Below are 16,518 nucleotides of genomic sequence, written 5' to 3'. Positions count from 1 at the left end.
AAGCCAATAGCCCTGGTTAATTCCACACTCCAGCCAGCCACCAGGAAATCAGCAGAAAGGCCATTGACATGGGATAAAACATCCCCTACCACTCTCTGGAAACCATTTGGATCAATTAAGTGGTGGACCATCCAAATCGGTCCCACCTCCCTGCAGAGGGGAAGGGTCGTGTTCACCCATATGATTGTCTGTGTTTTTATTCACAGGTCGAGGTGCAAACTAACCAAAAAAATAAAATGACGGCAGATGTGGAGCGACTCCTTATCCAGTTCAAAGATGAGGCTGGTGAAGCCTTGGGCTCTCCCTTTGATGTGCCCATCAACATCACGCCAGAGAAGCTTCAGCTCGTCTGCAATGCCCTCCTGGAGAAGGTACTGGTGTTGGGGTTGCGCCCCGGGCAGAGTTAAGGTTAAGGGGGACTGGCTTCTCCCGGCAGAAGCCAGAGTCACTTGCATTTTGAATGCCACCCAGTCTCTTTACTCCACAGACAAATGCAGCTCTTCTGGGTTTATGAAATGGCTACTCACCCGATCTGAAATACTCCCTTTGCAGGCAAGGCTAAATTCATTAAAACAGATCTCCAGAACAGATAAAAATTCAGACCTGTCCTCTGGTCTCCACTCCGTAAAATATTGATAAGATGAGTTCAAACCAATTAGCACAACGTTAAATTTAAAACTAATTTAAAATTTTGAGAGCTCGGAACCACAGACACTGCTGCTTTTTGTCATCTTTTTTTATTCGATTTTCAATAATATAAACATGAAACAGTACAAAATCCAAATATCGAGATTACTCTGAATCTCTTGACTTCCCCTCCCCATCCTTTCCATGCATCCTTTTAATTCTATTTTCAACTGCAAATCAGTACTTCTCCAATTTTTCATCTTCCTAAATTATACATTCTGTTATATTACAAGTGTGTTTAAAATCCTGCTAACGTTTTGGCCTGTTTACAATGATTTTGTATATATGTTATAAACATTTCCCTTTCTTTTAAAAATTTCTTGTCTTCTTGATTCCTGAGCTGTCCAATTCATTTTGCCATTTTGGCATAGTACATTGACTTGATTTGCCATTCTTCTCTGGTCGGGGTTGTCTCTTCCTTCCAAACGCTGCCGCTTTTTGAATGTGGAATGTCCTGGGTTTAATCTCCAGGTAGGGCTGAGAATGCTCCCCTGTGGAACCCTGGAGAGCTGCTGCCAGTCAGAGTAAGCAGTACTATAATTGATGGGCTGGTGCTTCTGACTTGGTGTAAAGCATCTTCCTACTGTCCTACTCAAATCAGCCCTTCATTCAGAACCATGAGGACTAGAACCTTGCATTAATTTTATGGAGAGGGCTGTGGCTCAGTTCTAGAGACTGCTTTGCATGCAGTGCCCAGTGTTCCCTTTGGCTTGTGAGCTACATTTCCAGTTCCCGAGGATCTTTTGCCTTCGAGCAGGTAGCCAGCTGTGCTGGGCCAGGGGGTAACCTGAGCAACGCGGTCCAGGTCCGGTCCCGAATCCAAGGGTTCCGCGAGGAGTCAGTCCGGCAGGACATGAGGCAGGAAACCAGGCAAGGTCAGGTTTTGGCAAACAGCAGTGACCCTGGGGCGGGGTCCAGCAGCCTTTTATGTCTGTCGGGGTAACGGCTGGTCCTGATCCCCCGGTGACTCACCTCCCTGTCTCGCCCAAAGGCAAGCACTCCTCCTGCGAGTAATAATAATAATAATAATTTATTATTTATACCCCACCCATCTGGCTGAGTTTCCCCAGCCACTCTGGGCGGCTCCCAATCAAGTATTAAAAACAGTACAGCGTTAAATATTAAAAACTTCCCTGAACAGGGCTGCCTTCAGATGTCTTTTAAAAATAGGATAGCTGCTTATTTCCTTCACATCTGATGGGAGGGCTTTCCACAGGGCGGGGGCCACCACCAAGAAGGCCCTCTGCCTGGTTCCCTGTAGCCTCACTTCTCGCAATGAGGGAACCACCAGATGTCCCTCGGCGCTGGATCTCAGTGTCCGGGCAGAACGATGGGGGAGGAGATGCTCCTTCAGGTATACAGGACCAAGGCCGTTTAGGGCTTTAAAGGTCAGCACCAACACTTTGAATCATTCCCGGAAACGTACTGGGAGACAAGTACTCAGGTCTCTCCTTCTCTCAGACCTAAGCCTCTGCAGCTCAGGAGATGTCGGTGGGTTACTAGACCCAGAGGCCGCCTCAGCCTCTCCTGACCCAACTGGTAGTGGAGCATCTGTAAGTGATGGCCCAGCTGGAAGCAACAAGGTAATCCCTGCATCTGGAGCCAGGGCAGGCTCAGGCCCCTGACTTGGCCCAGCTGGTGCTTGTTGCAGGGGAACCTGTGCAGACAGGGGCTCTTCAGAATCAGGCCCCAGACTCGGTTCCAATGCTGCCTGAGGCAAAGGATCCGGTGCAGACTGAGACTCCTCTGGTTCCGAGTCCGATCCCAAGTCCCAGGCCATCACACCAACGGGAGAGCCCGCGTGAAAAGTCCTGTCGAGCAACGACCATTAAATTCCCTTTTAAAAAAACAGCGATTCGCTGTTGCCAAAGCAGTGCACCTAACAGTGTCCAAAACTGAAACCCCGACTCTCTCCCATCATAGGAGGAGCCGCTGCCGCTGGCTTTCTACGTGCGAGACTCCGAGATCGTGGCCTCCCTGCAGCAAACATTGGCAGGCCAGACCCTGGAGACAGAGAAGGTGGTGGAGATTGTCTACCAGCCGCAGGCTGTGTTCAAAGTCCGCGCCGTCACCCGCTGCACCAGTTCTTTGGAGGGGCACAGCGAGGCCGTCATCTCAGTCGCCTTCAGTCCCACTGGGAAGTAAGTTGAGGGTCCAGCCGGGGTTCGGGTGGGGGAGAAGTACAGAAAAGGAACGCGCAGAGCGTTCCAGGCAGGGTAGATAAAAATCAATTCTTTAAAAAATATATCATTTTTTAAAAAAATTTAAATTGGATTTTTAAAATTTAAATCAGATTTTTAAAATAAAATGCTTTCGGAGGAAAAATCTTTCCAAAGATAGTTTTCTATTTAAGTTACATTACAGTCCAAAGGCTATTCATCAGGAAATAAGGATTTGTTTTAAGTTTTTCCTGTGTGCTAAAACTCAATCTAAGTTGTTTTAAAAAAAACCCCACACGTTTAACCACATCAGTTAACCAACATGGATACATACGCTATGTTATTGCTTTAGTTAAATAAAGTATTTAAATTGTTCTTAAGGAAATGATTGTTTTTCTCCTTCCAATAAAGGACAGCAGAAAAGTTGTCCACATATAAACAGTTAACTTATTAAACCTCGCAATAATTTCTTAATTATCTGTCTATGTATTTCTAATAGTATAACCAAATCAGTAATTTCTGATATAACTGTAAAAACTGCTCTGAAAATTTATTATTCTAAAGATGAAACCGTCCTCTGGTTGTAAATATTAAGAATGAGCAAGAATACCAGCAAGAATTAGTCTTTCTGTAAAAGGGATGTGTCAGGGAACTGCCATCAGGGCCGAAGGGAGAGAGCGGGCTCCGGTGGGGTCCCAGAGAGCGTCCCGGGATGGGGAGAGGCAGCCCATCTTCTGGGGAAGAGAATCAGCGTAGCACCAGTGGAGAAGGGGGGCAGATGGGGGAATCGGCGAGGCGGTCCCATGACTCCTTGCCGGGGACCAGCAGGAAGAGTAAGGGTCCTCCGCTGCCTACACCCTCCTTGCGCAGAAGGCTTCCGCACAGGGAGAGTAGGAGGAGACTAGGCGTCAAAGAGCTTCTTTGCTGGAAGAAGTTCAAGAAACGGCCACTGACGGATTCTGCCAGTGATTTAGACAGCCACGGGTGAGTGGCTGTCCGGACAGAAAAGGTTCACTAAGGCAACCCAGCCAGGTGTTGGCACCGGCTTACACACGAGCAACCCCTAGAACCATTACAGAATGATTTAAATCAAGTCTTACTTAAATCAAATCGATTTAAATCAAATTCACCCTGATTCCAGGGATGACTAAATGGCTGGCTGGAGCCTCTTTGACCTGCCTTTGCTAGGTTGCGTCCCAGCGATGCACGGAACCTCCTTGCCCTTGAGCGAGGCTATAATGAGGCTTTCAAGTTTGACTGTCACTTTGTTTCCCGATGAGCAGGGTTCCCCAAACTTGCGCCTCCGGTGTTTTTGGGACTACAACTCCCATCATCCCTAGCTAGCAGGACCAATGGTCAGGGATGGTGGGGATTTGGTCCAAAAACAGCTGGAGACCCAAGTGTGGGAAAATCCTGATTTAGAGGATGGGATTGTGCCTGCTACACAATCCCAGAATCTGTCCTGGAGTGTCCCAAAGCGAGAATCTGCATGCACCCAGCTGTTTTCCCCCCTGTCCTTTTCAAGGTACCTCGCCAGTGGCTCCGGAGACACAACCGTGCGCTTCTGGGACCTCAACACGGAGACCCCACACTTCACGGCCAAGGGTGAGTCTCAATAAGGCTGTGCAAAAATGTCTTCCAGGAACCTGTTTTGAGTTGGTGGCTGCCCCAGGGGCATGCGGATGGACTGTGTCTATCTGGCTTTGGTTTTTAGGGGACAAAAGCCATGGCTCATAGGTAGAGCATTTGCTTTGGAGACAGAAGGTCTCAGGTTTGATCCCCGAGATGTCCAGGTTGGGCAGGGAATTCTCCCCATCTGAAAATCCACATTTTCTGCCTGTTCAAGCACAGAACATGTCCAAGTGGGTTCTAGTCTCTTTCCGCTTGCTGTTGGTTTTAATTCTCTCTTGAATCTTAACAAAATACTTTTAAAAAATAATAATACTCTTACTGGCTCTTTCTTCCTTTTGAAAAATTATTTACCGTATTTTTTGCTCTATAAGACGCACCAGACCACAAGACGCACCTAGTTTTTGGAGGAGGAGAACAAGAAAAAAATATATTCTGAATCTCAGAAGCTAGAACAGCAAGAGGGATTGCTGTGCAGAAAAAGCAATGATACCTCTTGCTGTTCTGGCTTCTGGGATAGCTGCGCAGCCTGCATTTGCTCCATAAGACACACACACATTTCCCCTTACTTTTTAGAAGGGAAAAAGTGAGTCTTATAGAGCAAAAAATACGGTATTTGGTTTTTTCCCAAATTACAGTTTTGAAATCACATATACAACATAAAGACAAGCTTCTATAGAACAGGCACCCCCAACTTGCTGCCCTCCAGATGTTTTGGCCTACAACTCCCATGATCCCTAGCTAACAGGGCCAGTGGTCAGGGATGATGGGAATCGTAGTCCAAAACATCTGGAGGGCTGAAGGTTGGGGATGCCTGTTATAGAATCTCCTGGACTTTCTTCCTCCCCTTTGTGGGTCCTGTCGTTCATCATTTCCTCCTGCATCTTTTATAATACAGTGGTGCCTCGCAAGACGGAAAACCCGCTAGATGAAAGGGTTTTCTGTTTTGTAGGTGCTTCGCAAAACAAATTTCCTATGGGCTTGCTTCGCAAGACAAAAATGTCTTGCAAGTTCCTGCGGGGTTTTTTCCCTCCCCCCCCCTTTTTCCCAAGCCGCTGAGCCGCTAAGCCGCTTAACAGCTGAGCCGCTTATCAGCTGATCCGCTAAGCCCGCTAATAGCGTTAAGCCGCTAATGGGCTTGCTTCGCAAGACAAAAAAACCGCAAGACGAAGAGACTCGCGGAACGGATTCTTTTCGTCTTGCGAGGCACCACTGTAATCCGAATCTTTTACATCTCCATTATATCCAAAATTCACCATTAAGCTACAAGTATTATTCCAATCCCACACACAGTTTTAACTATTTGCAATGGTTTTTAAGATAAGTTAAACAATTTCCACCTTCTTTATTAAAATTTTGGTTTTCCTGATTTCCGATTCTTCCAGTCATTTTGTCAATTTTTTCACCAGGTCACCGTCACTGGGTGCTCAGCATAGCCTGGTCTCCTGATGGCAGAAAACTGGCGTCCGGGTGCAAAAACTGCCAGGTACAGGGTGTTCCTCACCTCTGGGTCTTGATGCTCCCTCTGAATTCATCCTGGGCTGGGTCTTTCTTTCTCTGAGCCGAGGACAAACAGGGACCCTCAGCAAAAAAATGTTGCAGCACGGCGTGCTTTTGTTCAGAGTGCCAGCCATTCCCTTTCACGGGTTCCTCCATTCCGTTTTCTGCTTCCTAGTCTTCTGTCCCTTTCAACAGACAAGAGATGTCCTCACCAATAAGTGCAGGGAAATATTGTGCTGTCGAGTACTTCTGCTCAGGATGCCCATTTTGGGGGTGCTCCATTCCACATTGCCCTTTCTGGTATTCTCTCCCCGCGCACAGACAAGGACCAGCCTCTCAGATCAGGACCAGCACAACAACAAAGTGTTGCTGTGTCAGGCACTCCTGTTCAGGATGCCAGCCATACCCTTTTTGGGGATACTCCATTCCACATCGCCCCTTCCGGTATTCTCTTCCCCATCACAGACAAGGACAGCCTCATAGTTAAGCAGGGTTTCCAGCTAACTGTTGCAGTGTCAAGCGCTCCTGTTCAGGATGCCAGCCATACCCGTTTTGCGGATACTCTATTCCATTCCCCCCATATTATGCTTCTCTGTTTTTTCCTGCCAATGGACAAGCTGCGTTCGTGGCCAGTGAGCATGTTCAGTCCTCACTGAGCTATTTTAGGTTTTCCTCCCCCTTAACTCTTTCCGCCCCTATAAAGCTTTTGGGGCATTGTTTTATTGGCGTTGTAGTTTTGCAAACCTTGATTCCTTGGACGTGACTCTTGCCACTTTGGCGATCACTGACCGCTAGCCATAGCGGTGATGTTCTCCCCTGTCGGAGACAGTATAACTCTGAATGCCAGCTGCTGGGAATCACAGGTGAGCAGAATTGCTACTCAGGTGAGCTCCGTGTAGCAATCTCTCAGTCCACCTGGGCCGCAGCCGTATTTCTGATTTTATTCTTTCGTGCAGATATTTCTCTGGGATCCCGAGACGGGGAACCAGATTGGACGGGTCCTCGTGGGGCACTCCAAATGGATCACTTCTCTCTGCTGGGAGCCTCTACATCTGTAAGTCTCCCCATTCCAGACACCCCCCCCCAAAAAAACACCTTCTAATCCTTCGGGTTACTTTGGATTGCTTTGGATTTCAACCCATTCATCCATCAGCAGTGTGTAATAGTATGTCAGGCAAGGGCTGGGAAGACCTGAGTTCGAATCTCCCATTCAGCCGTGAAGTGACCTTAAGCTAGTCATCATCTCACAACCTGACCTCTCCCCCCTAGAGCAGTGTTTCCCAACCTTGGGTCTCCAGCTGTTTTTCGACTACAACTCCCATCATACTTAGCGAGCAAGACCAGTGGTTAGGGATGATGGGAGGTGTAGTCCAAAAACAGCTGGAGACCAAAGGTTGGGAAACACTGCCCTAGAGCATGCCTTGACTCAGCACAAATACAAGAGAAAAGACTGGATTGCTGTACCGGCTCTCAAATCTGTTTTTCCTTTTTTAAACAAAAAATGCAAGGTTCTAACCCGTAAAACAGTTTAAAACTCTTGTCAATTTTATAAACATCTGGGTAAGGTAAAGGGACCCCTGACCATTAGGTCCAGCTTGCGACGCTCATCTCGCTTTATTGGCCGAGGGAGCTGGCGTACAGCTTCTGGGTCATGTGACCAGCATAACTAAGCCGCTTCTGGCGAACCAGAGCAGCGCACGGAAACGCCGTTTACCTTCCTGCCGGAGCGGTACCTATTTATCTACTTGCACTTTTATGTGTTTTCGAACTGCTAGGTTGGCAGGAGCAGGGACCGAGCAACGGGAGCTCACCCCGTCGCGGAGATTCGAACTGCCGACCTTCTGCCATCCTGCCTCTGTGGTTTAACCCACAGCGCCACCTAAACCAGGCGTTGGCAAACTCGGCCCTCCAGATGTTTTCAGCCTACAACTCCCATCATCCCTAGCTAACAGGACCAGTAGTCAGGGATGATGGGAATTGTAGTCCCCAAACAGTTGGAGGGCCAAGTTTGCCTATGACCGGTCTAAAGAATGATGTCTTTAGCAGGCAAGGAAACGAGTTTATCGTGAGCACGCTTGCCTGATATCAATAGGCAGGAGCTCCAAAGCCTTAGCTTAAGGTTTCCTGGTTTTTCCCTCTGCAGGAACCCGGAGTGCCGCTACCTGGCCAGTTCCTCCAAAGATGGCAGCGTCCGCATCTGGGACACAGTGGCAGGCCGGTGCGACAAGATCCTGACGGGCCACACGCAGTCGGTGACCTGTGTCAAGTGGGGTGGGGACAACTTGCTGTACTCCTCGTCTCAGGATCGGACCATCAAGGTCTGGAGGCCCCTAGATGTAAGTCTGGGAAAGTCTGAGAAATTAAGAAATGCAGAATAAGCGATAAAGAACGGAAAATCATCAGAGGTGGTTGACGGACGTCTAAAATATTGTATAAGATAAGAAGCTATGTTAAATATTTGTTGAAAATGATATGTAAAAAAATGTAAATGTACAGTGGTGCCCCGCAAGACGAATGCCTCGCAAGACGGAAAACCCGCTAGACGAAAGGGTTTTCCGTTTTGGAGGTGCTTCGCAAAACGAATTTCCTATGGGCTTGTTTCGCAAGACGAAAATGTCTTGCAAGTTCCTGCGGGGTTTTTTTCCTCCCCCCCCTTTTTCCCAAGCCGCTAAGCCGCTTATCAGCTGATCCGCTAAGCCGCTTAAACAGCTGATCCGCTAAGCCGCTTATCAGCTGATCCGCTAAGCCGCTAATGGGCTTGCTTTGCAAGACGAAAAAACCGCAAGACGAAGAGACTCGTGGAACGGATTCTTTTCGTCTTGCGAGGCACCACTGTATAAAAAAAAGTTGTGAGTCAGGGACTGATTTGCCTTTTTTCTGTTCCACTTTTCTTTTTCTTTTCTTTTTTATAATAAATTTTTATTCATATTGCACATATATACAGGAAAAACATAAACAAAAAATCCACCACATACCTTATACAAATTATATAAAAAATCCACCACATACCTTATGCAAATTATATTATATCCGCTCAGTTGAGACTAACTCAGTTATGTATTTTATTTATGATTTGTGAAGTGGATATAATTTCTGTTCCACTTTTCAGGGAGTCCTCTGCCGCACACTTCAGGGTCACGCGCACTGGGTGAACACTCTGGCCCTCAGCACAGACTATGTTCTCCGCACCGGGGCTTTTGAGCCGGCCGAGGCCTCCATCAACCCCCAGGATGTCAGCGGATCCCGTAAGTGGCATCAGGCTACTGCCTCTCCTTTTGCTTTTGTTCAAGGCAGGGAATCATCGAATCCTACAGTTGGAAGGGAACCCAGGGGTCATCTGGTCGAACCCCCCGCAATGCAGGAATCTCAGCTAAAGCATCCATGACAGAGGGCCAGACAACCTCTGCTTATAAACCCCCCCAAAGAAAGAGAGTCTACAACCTCCTGGGGGAAATTCTTACTCTTTCTCTCTCCCTGGGAGAAAGGGAGCTGTTGCTACAACTTTAGCACCATGAAATCAGCATGAAATGCAGAATTTTGAGCATCCTTGGGGGCTCAGCGTTCTCACCATGCAGGTTCCTCTGGCTGCAGTAGTTCCTAACCTGCGTTTCCTTCCTCCTACAGTGGCAGAGATAAAGCAGAAAGCACAACAGAGGTACAGTCAAGTCAGGGTGAGTCTGCCCTCCTGCCTGCCCTGGCCATGAAATAGCCGCTCGGCTGCAGCTCCCAGATCTCTCAGCAAAGGGGTTGGTTGTTCAACCACTCTGGGAACTGTAGCTCTGCAGAGGAGAATAGGGCTCTCCTAACAGCACCCTCAACAAACTATAGTTCCCCAGTTTCTTTTTCTCCCCCCCCCCCCAATAATTTTTAATATTTCCCCCCAAATATCTTAAACACAATACAGCTTAACAATCTAATTCTCCTTTCAATCTATATCTTATCCAAATTAACCTCCCTCCACCCCTCTTCTGGTTTCTCTACATTGCTCTTACTTAAGCGTGGTTGCTATATATACAATATACATTCCATAAACGTCTATAATTCCTTAATAAATTTTTGTGTTATACTTTAGACATACATCCCTTATTATATTACAGCATTACATCTTGTGGTCTAACCAAATGTTTACAATAAACGTTATGAGTTTTATTTCAGTCCTGTGAGTGTCTTTATTTATGTACAGTTTTCTCTTAAGTATACCATAAATTTGGACCATTCTTTTTGGAATTTCCCATCGTCCTCCTGTCGGATTCTTCCAGCTAGCCTTGCTATTTCCGCATACTCCAATACTTTCTGTTGCCATTCTTCAATTGTCGGGATATCCTGTTGTTTCCATCTCTGTGTGAGGAGTAGTCTTCCTGCTCTTGTGGCATACAGGAAGAATTTCTGATCTTCCTTTTTAATGTCCTCTCCAACCATTCCTAAGAAAAATGCCTCCGGTTTGTTATAAAAGGTGTACCTAAATATCTTTTTTAACACATTATACACATTATTCCTTGTGACACAACCACAACATGTGGTGAAAATTTCCCTCTTTTACAGTTCTTATTTTACATTTTGTACATCTTTGCTAGTTTGGTGGGTGTTAAGTACCACCTATACATCATTTTTAACAAATTCTCTTTTAAGGTCATGGATGCAGTAAATTTTATTCCTAAATTCCATAGCTGTGTCCATTTCTCATACTCGATATTATATCCTAGGTCCATTGCCCACTGAGTCATGACCTCCTTAATTTCTTCATCTTTTGTATGCCATTCCAACAAAAAATCATATACTTTAGTTCCCCAGTTTCTATGGGTGAAGTTATGACGGTTTAAAGTTGTGCTTTAAATATAGAGCGATGAGGCCTCTGTCTTGGGCAGCTGGTTGCATCTTGCGCCAGTGAGTTCCCAAGTTTAAGCTTGTTGAGTTGTGAGGAAAGAATAAAACGTGACTAACTTGGGCCTATTCATTTCATTGGGCCCCAGAATGAGGTGCTGTCCCAGAATCCCATTCTTTTCGCTGACAGAGGGCGCTTCCTTCTCTGCCCACAGGGCACGGGGCTTGAAAGGCTCGTCTCCGGGTCGGATGACTTCACGCTGTTCCTCTGGGCGCCTGCAGAGGACAAAAAGCCTTTGGGGAGAATGACCGGCCACCAGGCGTTGATCAACCAAGTCCTTTTCTCTCCTGACACGCGGATCATTGCCAGTGCGTCCTTCGACAAGTCCGTCAAGCTGTGGGATGGCAAAACGGGCAAGTAAGTTTGTGATCATTATACTGTTTCCCTTTATCTCAAGCCGGTTCACAATTTTTCAAGGAAGAGCTATGAAAATAATGATGGATGTATCAAAGTACTCCCTGTTACAGGCAAATGATTAAAAAGGGCTATATTTAATTTAAAACACACAGGCGTTTGGTCTTAGGCCTCAGCTGCGCCTTGGGAATCATGATTGCTTTCAGTTTTCCAGTTCGTCTTCGTAAAACAAGTTCCAAGTCCTCATGAGGGTGTTTCAGCAGGGATGCTAAAAATCAGAGGCTCTTCATAGGCTGGTTCTGCAGGGAAGACATTTGCGTCACAGTCTTAACACGGTTGGAGTTCTTGTTATTAAATATAACAAGAAAAAAGCACACTAAGAACTCCGGCCGATATAAGTTTCAGTAGTGGGAGTGGTTCCACTACTCGCAAATCAATAGTCAATTGTAACAAAAACTAATCCATTCAAAAGTATGTATTCTGGCAAGGATTACAAACTCAAATAGAGATTACAAACTCAAACTCATAAGGATACGTATAACACAATAATTCATTAGGTATCTGAAGAAGTGTGCATGCACACGGAAGCTCATACCAAGAACTAACTTAGTTGGTCTTTAAGGTGCTACTTGAAGGAATTTTTTTTTGTTTTGACAATAATTCATTACAGAATTAGAGATTGGTGTGCTTTTTTCTTGGTAGAGTCTTAACGCACACACATTCCCCACACAAGGTACCTCACCTCCCTGCGGGGTCACGTATCGGCGGTGTACCAGATTGCGTGGTCGGCCGACAGCCGCCTGCTGGTCAGCGGGAGCAGCGACAGCACACTCAAGGTCTGGGACGTTAAGACACAGAAACTGGCTGTCGACCTTCCGGGCCACGCGGACGAGGTAAGGCCCTAGTCAGCAGTGAGGTTTTTCACAGGGGCTGCTTGGGTAGGAGAGGACGGGGCAGCAGATTGAGGACCCCGACCCCAAAATTGGCCCGTTGGTGGTTTGTGGATCAGAGGTGGGGAACTGGAGCCATATCCCCATTGCAGGCTGATTATTGACAGGTAGGCAAAGCCCCTTTCAGCCAGATCCATCGTCACTTGATCTGCACCTGGACATGCTATATGACATCAGGTGGTTCCTGATTTTAATCTCTTCTAAAGGGACGTGGGTAGCTCTATGGGTTAAACCACAGAGCCTAGGACTTGCCAATCAGAAGGTTGGCGGTTCAAATCCCCGCAACAGAGTGAGCTCCCGTTGCTCAGTCCCTGCTCCTGCAAACCTAGCAGTTCAAAAGCACACCAGTGCAAGTAGATAAATAGGTACCGCTCCGGCAGGAAGGTAAACGGTGTTTCCGTGCGCTGTTCTGCTTTGCCAGAAGCGGCTTAGTCATGCTGGCCACATGACCCGGAAGCTGTCTGCGGACAAACGCCGGCTCCCTCAGCCAGTAAAGCGAGATGAGCACCGCAACCCCAGAGTCGGTCACGACTGGACCTAATGGTCAGGGGTCTCTTTACCTTTTTAAAGGGGCCGGAAGAAGAGTTCACTTTGTTTAAAGGTAATGGTAAAGGACCCCTTACAGTTAACTCCAGTCTCGAACGACTCTGGAGTTATGGTGCTCATCTCACTTTACTGGCCGAGGGAGCCGGCGTACAGCTTCCGGGTCATGTGGCCAGCATGACTAAGCCGCTTCTGGTGAAACCAGAGCAGCGCATGGAAATGCCGTTTACCTTCCCGCTGGAGCGGTACCTATTTATCTACTTGCACTTTGATGTGCTTTCGAACTGTTAGGTGGGCAAAGCCCACTGAGGCACATTCGAGAAAAGCATCTCCAAGCCGCTCAGAGAGGCTGTGGACTGACCCTCGTCTTGTTCCCTTCCCAGGTGTTTGCGGTGGACTGGAGTCCCGACGGACAACGGGTAGCGAGCGGTGGGAAGGACAAATGTCTGAGGATGTAAGTGGTCCCCCCACTGTTTGCTAGTCCCTTGAGATACCAGGGCAGGGGTTTTTGCCTGGAAGGTGGGTCACTCCATTATCTTCAGAAAAGGAATGTGACCTGGATGCCTCTCTTCCCTTTTCATTGCACTTCTGGTGTCACTGCCTGTGTGTGAGAGAGAAAAGTGAGGGAGTCTTTAGTGTACCTGGCTATTTAGAATAAGGGGGGAGTTGGACTACAACTCCCCATCATCCCCAGGCAGTGGTTGCCCAATGGGTGTTGGGAGTCTTTGACATACACATTGGTTATCCCTGATTTAAAGGGTAACTAAAATTAAGGAGAGAACAATATAAAGGGCAGGTCTCTGCTCCCAAGGGGTCTACAGTTCCACATTTTCAGTTCTGTTGGCTGTGTGGCCTAGCGAATTAAAGTCAGGCCTGATCAGCCACGGATCTCACTGGGTGTGCTTGGGCGAGTTGTTGTCCGGCCTGACCTACCTCGCAAGGTTGTTGGGAGGAGAAAGTGGGTATCATCACCCTGTAGGGGAACCCACAGGTCTTGCCGCACTACAACTCCCATCATCCTTGACCCACTGGCTAAACTTCCTGGGGGCTGGTGGAAATTGAAGTTCAGCAACAGCCAGAGGCTCCCCTTCAGCACCCGCCTTTGAGGAAAGGAAAAATACAGACATTTTCGATGTTTTTCTTCTTCTTTAAACAGATGGAGACGATAGCTGTGAGGAAAGGACTGTCACAAATGGAGCCCATCCATTTCCCCCCAGCGCAGACTGCGGCCTGCCAGCCTTCCATTTTCAGGAGGGCTACTTGAATCAAGACTGTTCTCTCTTTTCGGATCCAGAGAAAGGAGTCCTCTCCTCTCTTGTCAGCCGGCTTCTGGGCTAGTTGACGCCTCTTGCTAAGTTGTTGCTGCTCACAGTTGTCTTAAACCTACACACACACACACACACACACACACACACACCCTCTGCCAGTCTTCCCTGACAAGAGCTGGCGCAGTCTAGAAGTCGATGCGGAAGCAATCCAGAAGGTCCTGAGTTCGAATCTCCCCATTTTAGCCTTGGATTCACAATGTGTCGTTAGGCCAGCATCAGCCCACCGCCGCCACCCCACCATGGCCTGAGAAAGGGATGATAATCTTATTTCTTCCCCTAATCGCAAACCTGGGTGCTGAGTGCCGAAATGACGCTTCAATTGAGGAGCAAGAGAGGGGGTTTGAGCACTGATAGAACCCCCGAGGTTCAGAGAAATGATAAATAAATCAATATATCTCTCTTTTAAGCAGTTTGCAGTTTACCTTAAAACGCCAAACAGTATGTATTTTCAAAGCACCAGTGTAAAACATCAGAAACAAAAATCGGGAAACACAACAAAGTTCCCAGTTTAAAGTAGCATAATTAGGAGGAAAACAACATATTCTCTTACATGTGCGAAAAACAAACCCATTACAAATAAGAATCAAATGCAAAAAAGATTCCGGGAGTAAAGCATCATTAGCAGTTAAAGAAAAACAATGGTTTGTATTAAGTTTAACTCGGGGCAGACGCATTGGAATTGGACTCATGGTACCCAGGTCCATTATTTTATTTATATTGGAGTTGGACCAGCTCAAATGTTTACCAGTGCGTGAGTCACAGTGGTCAATGGGAGGACGTTAACATTCCATAAGGCACCTTGGATTTATTTGTTTACCAAAGAGACTAGTCCCTTTGAGGTCAGGGCCACGGCCTACCTCGCCCTTTTTCTTCTAATATCATTTGCCTTCAATCAGCGGCTTCGGAGGCCTTGCCCAGGAAGAAAGGCAGCCTATAAATATTTTAAATAAATGGCTTTTGACAGCCGATGTGTAATGGTTAGAGTGCCAAGACCAGAGTTCAAATCCACCACTCAGCCATGAAGCTCAATGGGTCACCTTGGGCCGGTCCCCATCTCTCTCAGCCTAACCTACCTCACAGGGTTGTTGTGAGGATAAAATAGGGAGAGCAGTAAGCCATGTTACCTTAAGCACGGGAGGAAAATGTGTTTTGTAAACATAATGAATAAATCAATTTTTAAATTGCCTTATTGATTCCCCCATCCCATTTTTTTTTTGTTAAGCCATCCATGCAAAACGGTCATCGCTGTTTAAATCCATAATCTGATAATTTAGGAGATAAGTCTTATTCTGGTGGATTAGAAAAAAAGGCCATCTGGTCCGACCGACATCCTTGTTCCCAGAGCGGCCAATCGAGATACCTCTTTGGAAACCGGCAAACGGCGGAAGAGCAGCTTTGTTTTCTCTCCGGCTTGTGGTCCAGGGGTGCAAGGGATCATTTCTAGGGAACAAAACTGCCGGCATCTTAATGCTGTCATGCAAATCTATGGTGCGGCTGCATGTGGAATATGATAATAATAATTTAATAATAATAATTTATTATTTATACCCCGCCCATCTGGCTGGGCCTCCCCAGCCACTCTGGGCGGCTTCCATAAAAACCAAAAATACAGTAAAATATCACATGTTAAAAACTTCCCTGAACAGGGCTGCCTTAAGATGTCTTCTGAATGTCAGGTAGTTGTTTATCGCTTTGACACCTGCTGGAAGGGCGTTCCACAGGGCGGGCGCCACTACCGAGAAGGCCCTCTGCCTGGTTCCCTGTAGCTTTGCTTCTCGCAATGAGGGAACCGCCAGAAGGCCCTTGGAGCTGGACCTCAGCGTCCGGGCAGAATGATGGGGGTGGAGACACTCCTTCAGGTATACTGGACCGAGGCCAATTTGCAGTTCTGGTTGCCTCGCCTCAAACCTCTGAATATTGTGAGGGGGGTTTGATCACATTCACATTTTGTTATCTTTCTGGTTAAGTTGGGAATACAAGAAGAGTCAGTAACACTTCAGCAAATGGCCAGGCAGCCGGACTTTGCAGAGCGCATTGTAATACAAAAAGGAATGGAAAATTATTATCTGTTCCTGCTCTCCTTGTTTACTTGCCCTCCGGAAGTATATTTTTCTGTTTGGGCTTCCAGTTTATTTCCTTGCTGAAATAATTCCCTGTCTCTCTGCGATATCTTGCTCTGCTCATCCCTTTGTGGGGGACGGAGGTTTAATTCTTTTTCCGTCCCCTCTCACCGATAAAGGCCTTCACCTCCAAAAATTAGCAGGGAGTTCCCTGTTGAGAGAAAGCCACCATCAATTAATCAACATCAGCTTCAGTTGATTTATCTACATAAATGCCAGGTGTGGTTTTGGCAAGCTGCACAGCGGCATTCTCAGGAATCCCTGGGGAATTGCTTTCTCCATGGTTCTTAAATTGCCTGCCAACTTGTCTTGTTAAATGCTCAGGTTTTTTTAAGAAAAATGTGTCACCTTCCAGCACAGAGCTGC

At 46.9% G+C, this 16,518-nt stretch overlaps 1 protein-coding gene across 1 annotated transcript; it reads left to right on the top strand.

The window, feature by feature from the left end:
* Nucleotides 1-236: 236 nt before the first annotated feature.
* On the top strand, nt 237-15,217 carry NLE1 (notchless homolog 1; the record flags this gene model as incomplete). The annotated part of the gene is made up of 12 exons (XM_081890525.1): nt 237-371; nt 2,611-2,828; nt 4,372-4,451; nt 5,885-5,961; nt 6,932-7,029; nt 8,119-8,311; nt 9,085-9,220; nt 9,600-9,646; nt 11,012-11,214; nt 11,945-12,104; nt 13,088-13,158; nt 13,861-15,217. The coding sequence occupies 12 exons, from the start codon at nt 237-239 to the stop codon at nt 13,871-13,873; spliced, it is 1,431 nt and encodes a 476-aa protein (XP_081746651.1). The 3' UTR covers nt 13,874-15,217.
* Between the last annotated feature and the right edge of the window lie 1,301 nt (nt 15,218-16,518).

This window comes from Podarcis melisellensis (assembly GCF_964234715.1).
Source record: "Podarcis melisellensis genome assembly, chromosome: 15".
NCBI classification, from domain to species: domain Eukaryota; kingdom Metazoa; phylum Chordata; class Lepidosauria; order Squamata; family Lacertidae; genus Podarcis; species Podarcis melisellensis.
The sequence above is the reverse complement of the archived record's forward strand: the minus strand, read 5'-3'. Positions and strand labels throughout refer to the sequence as shown.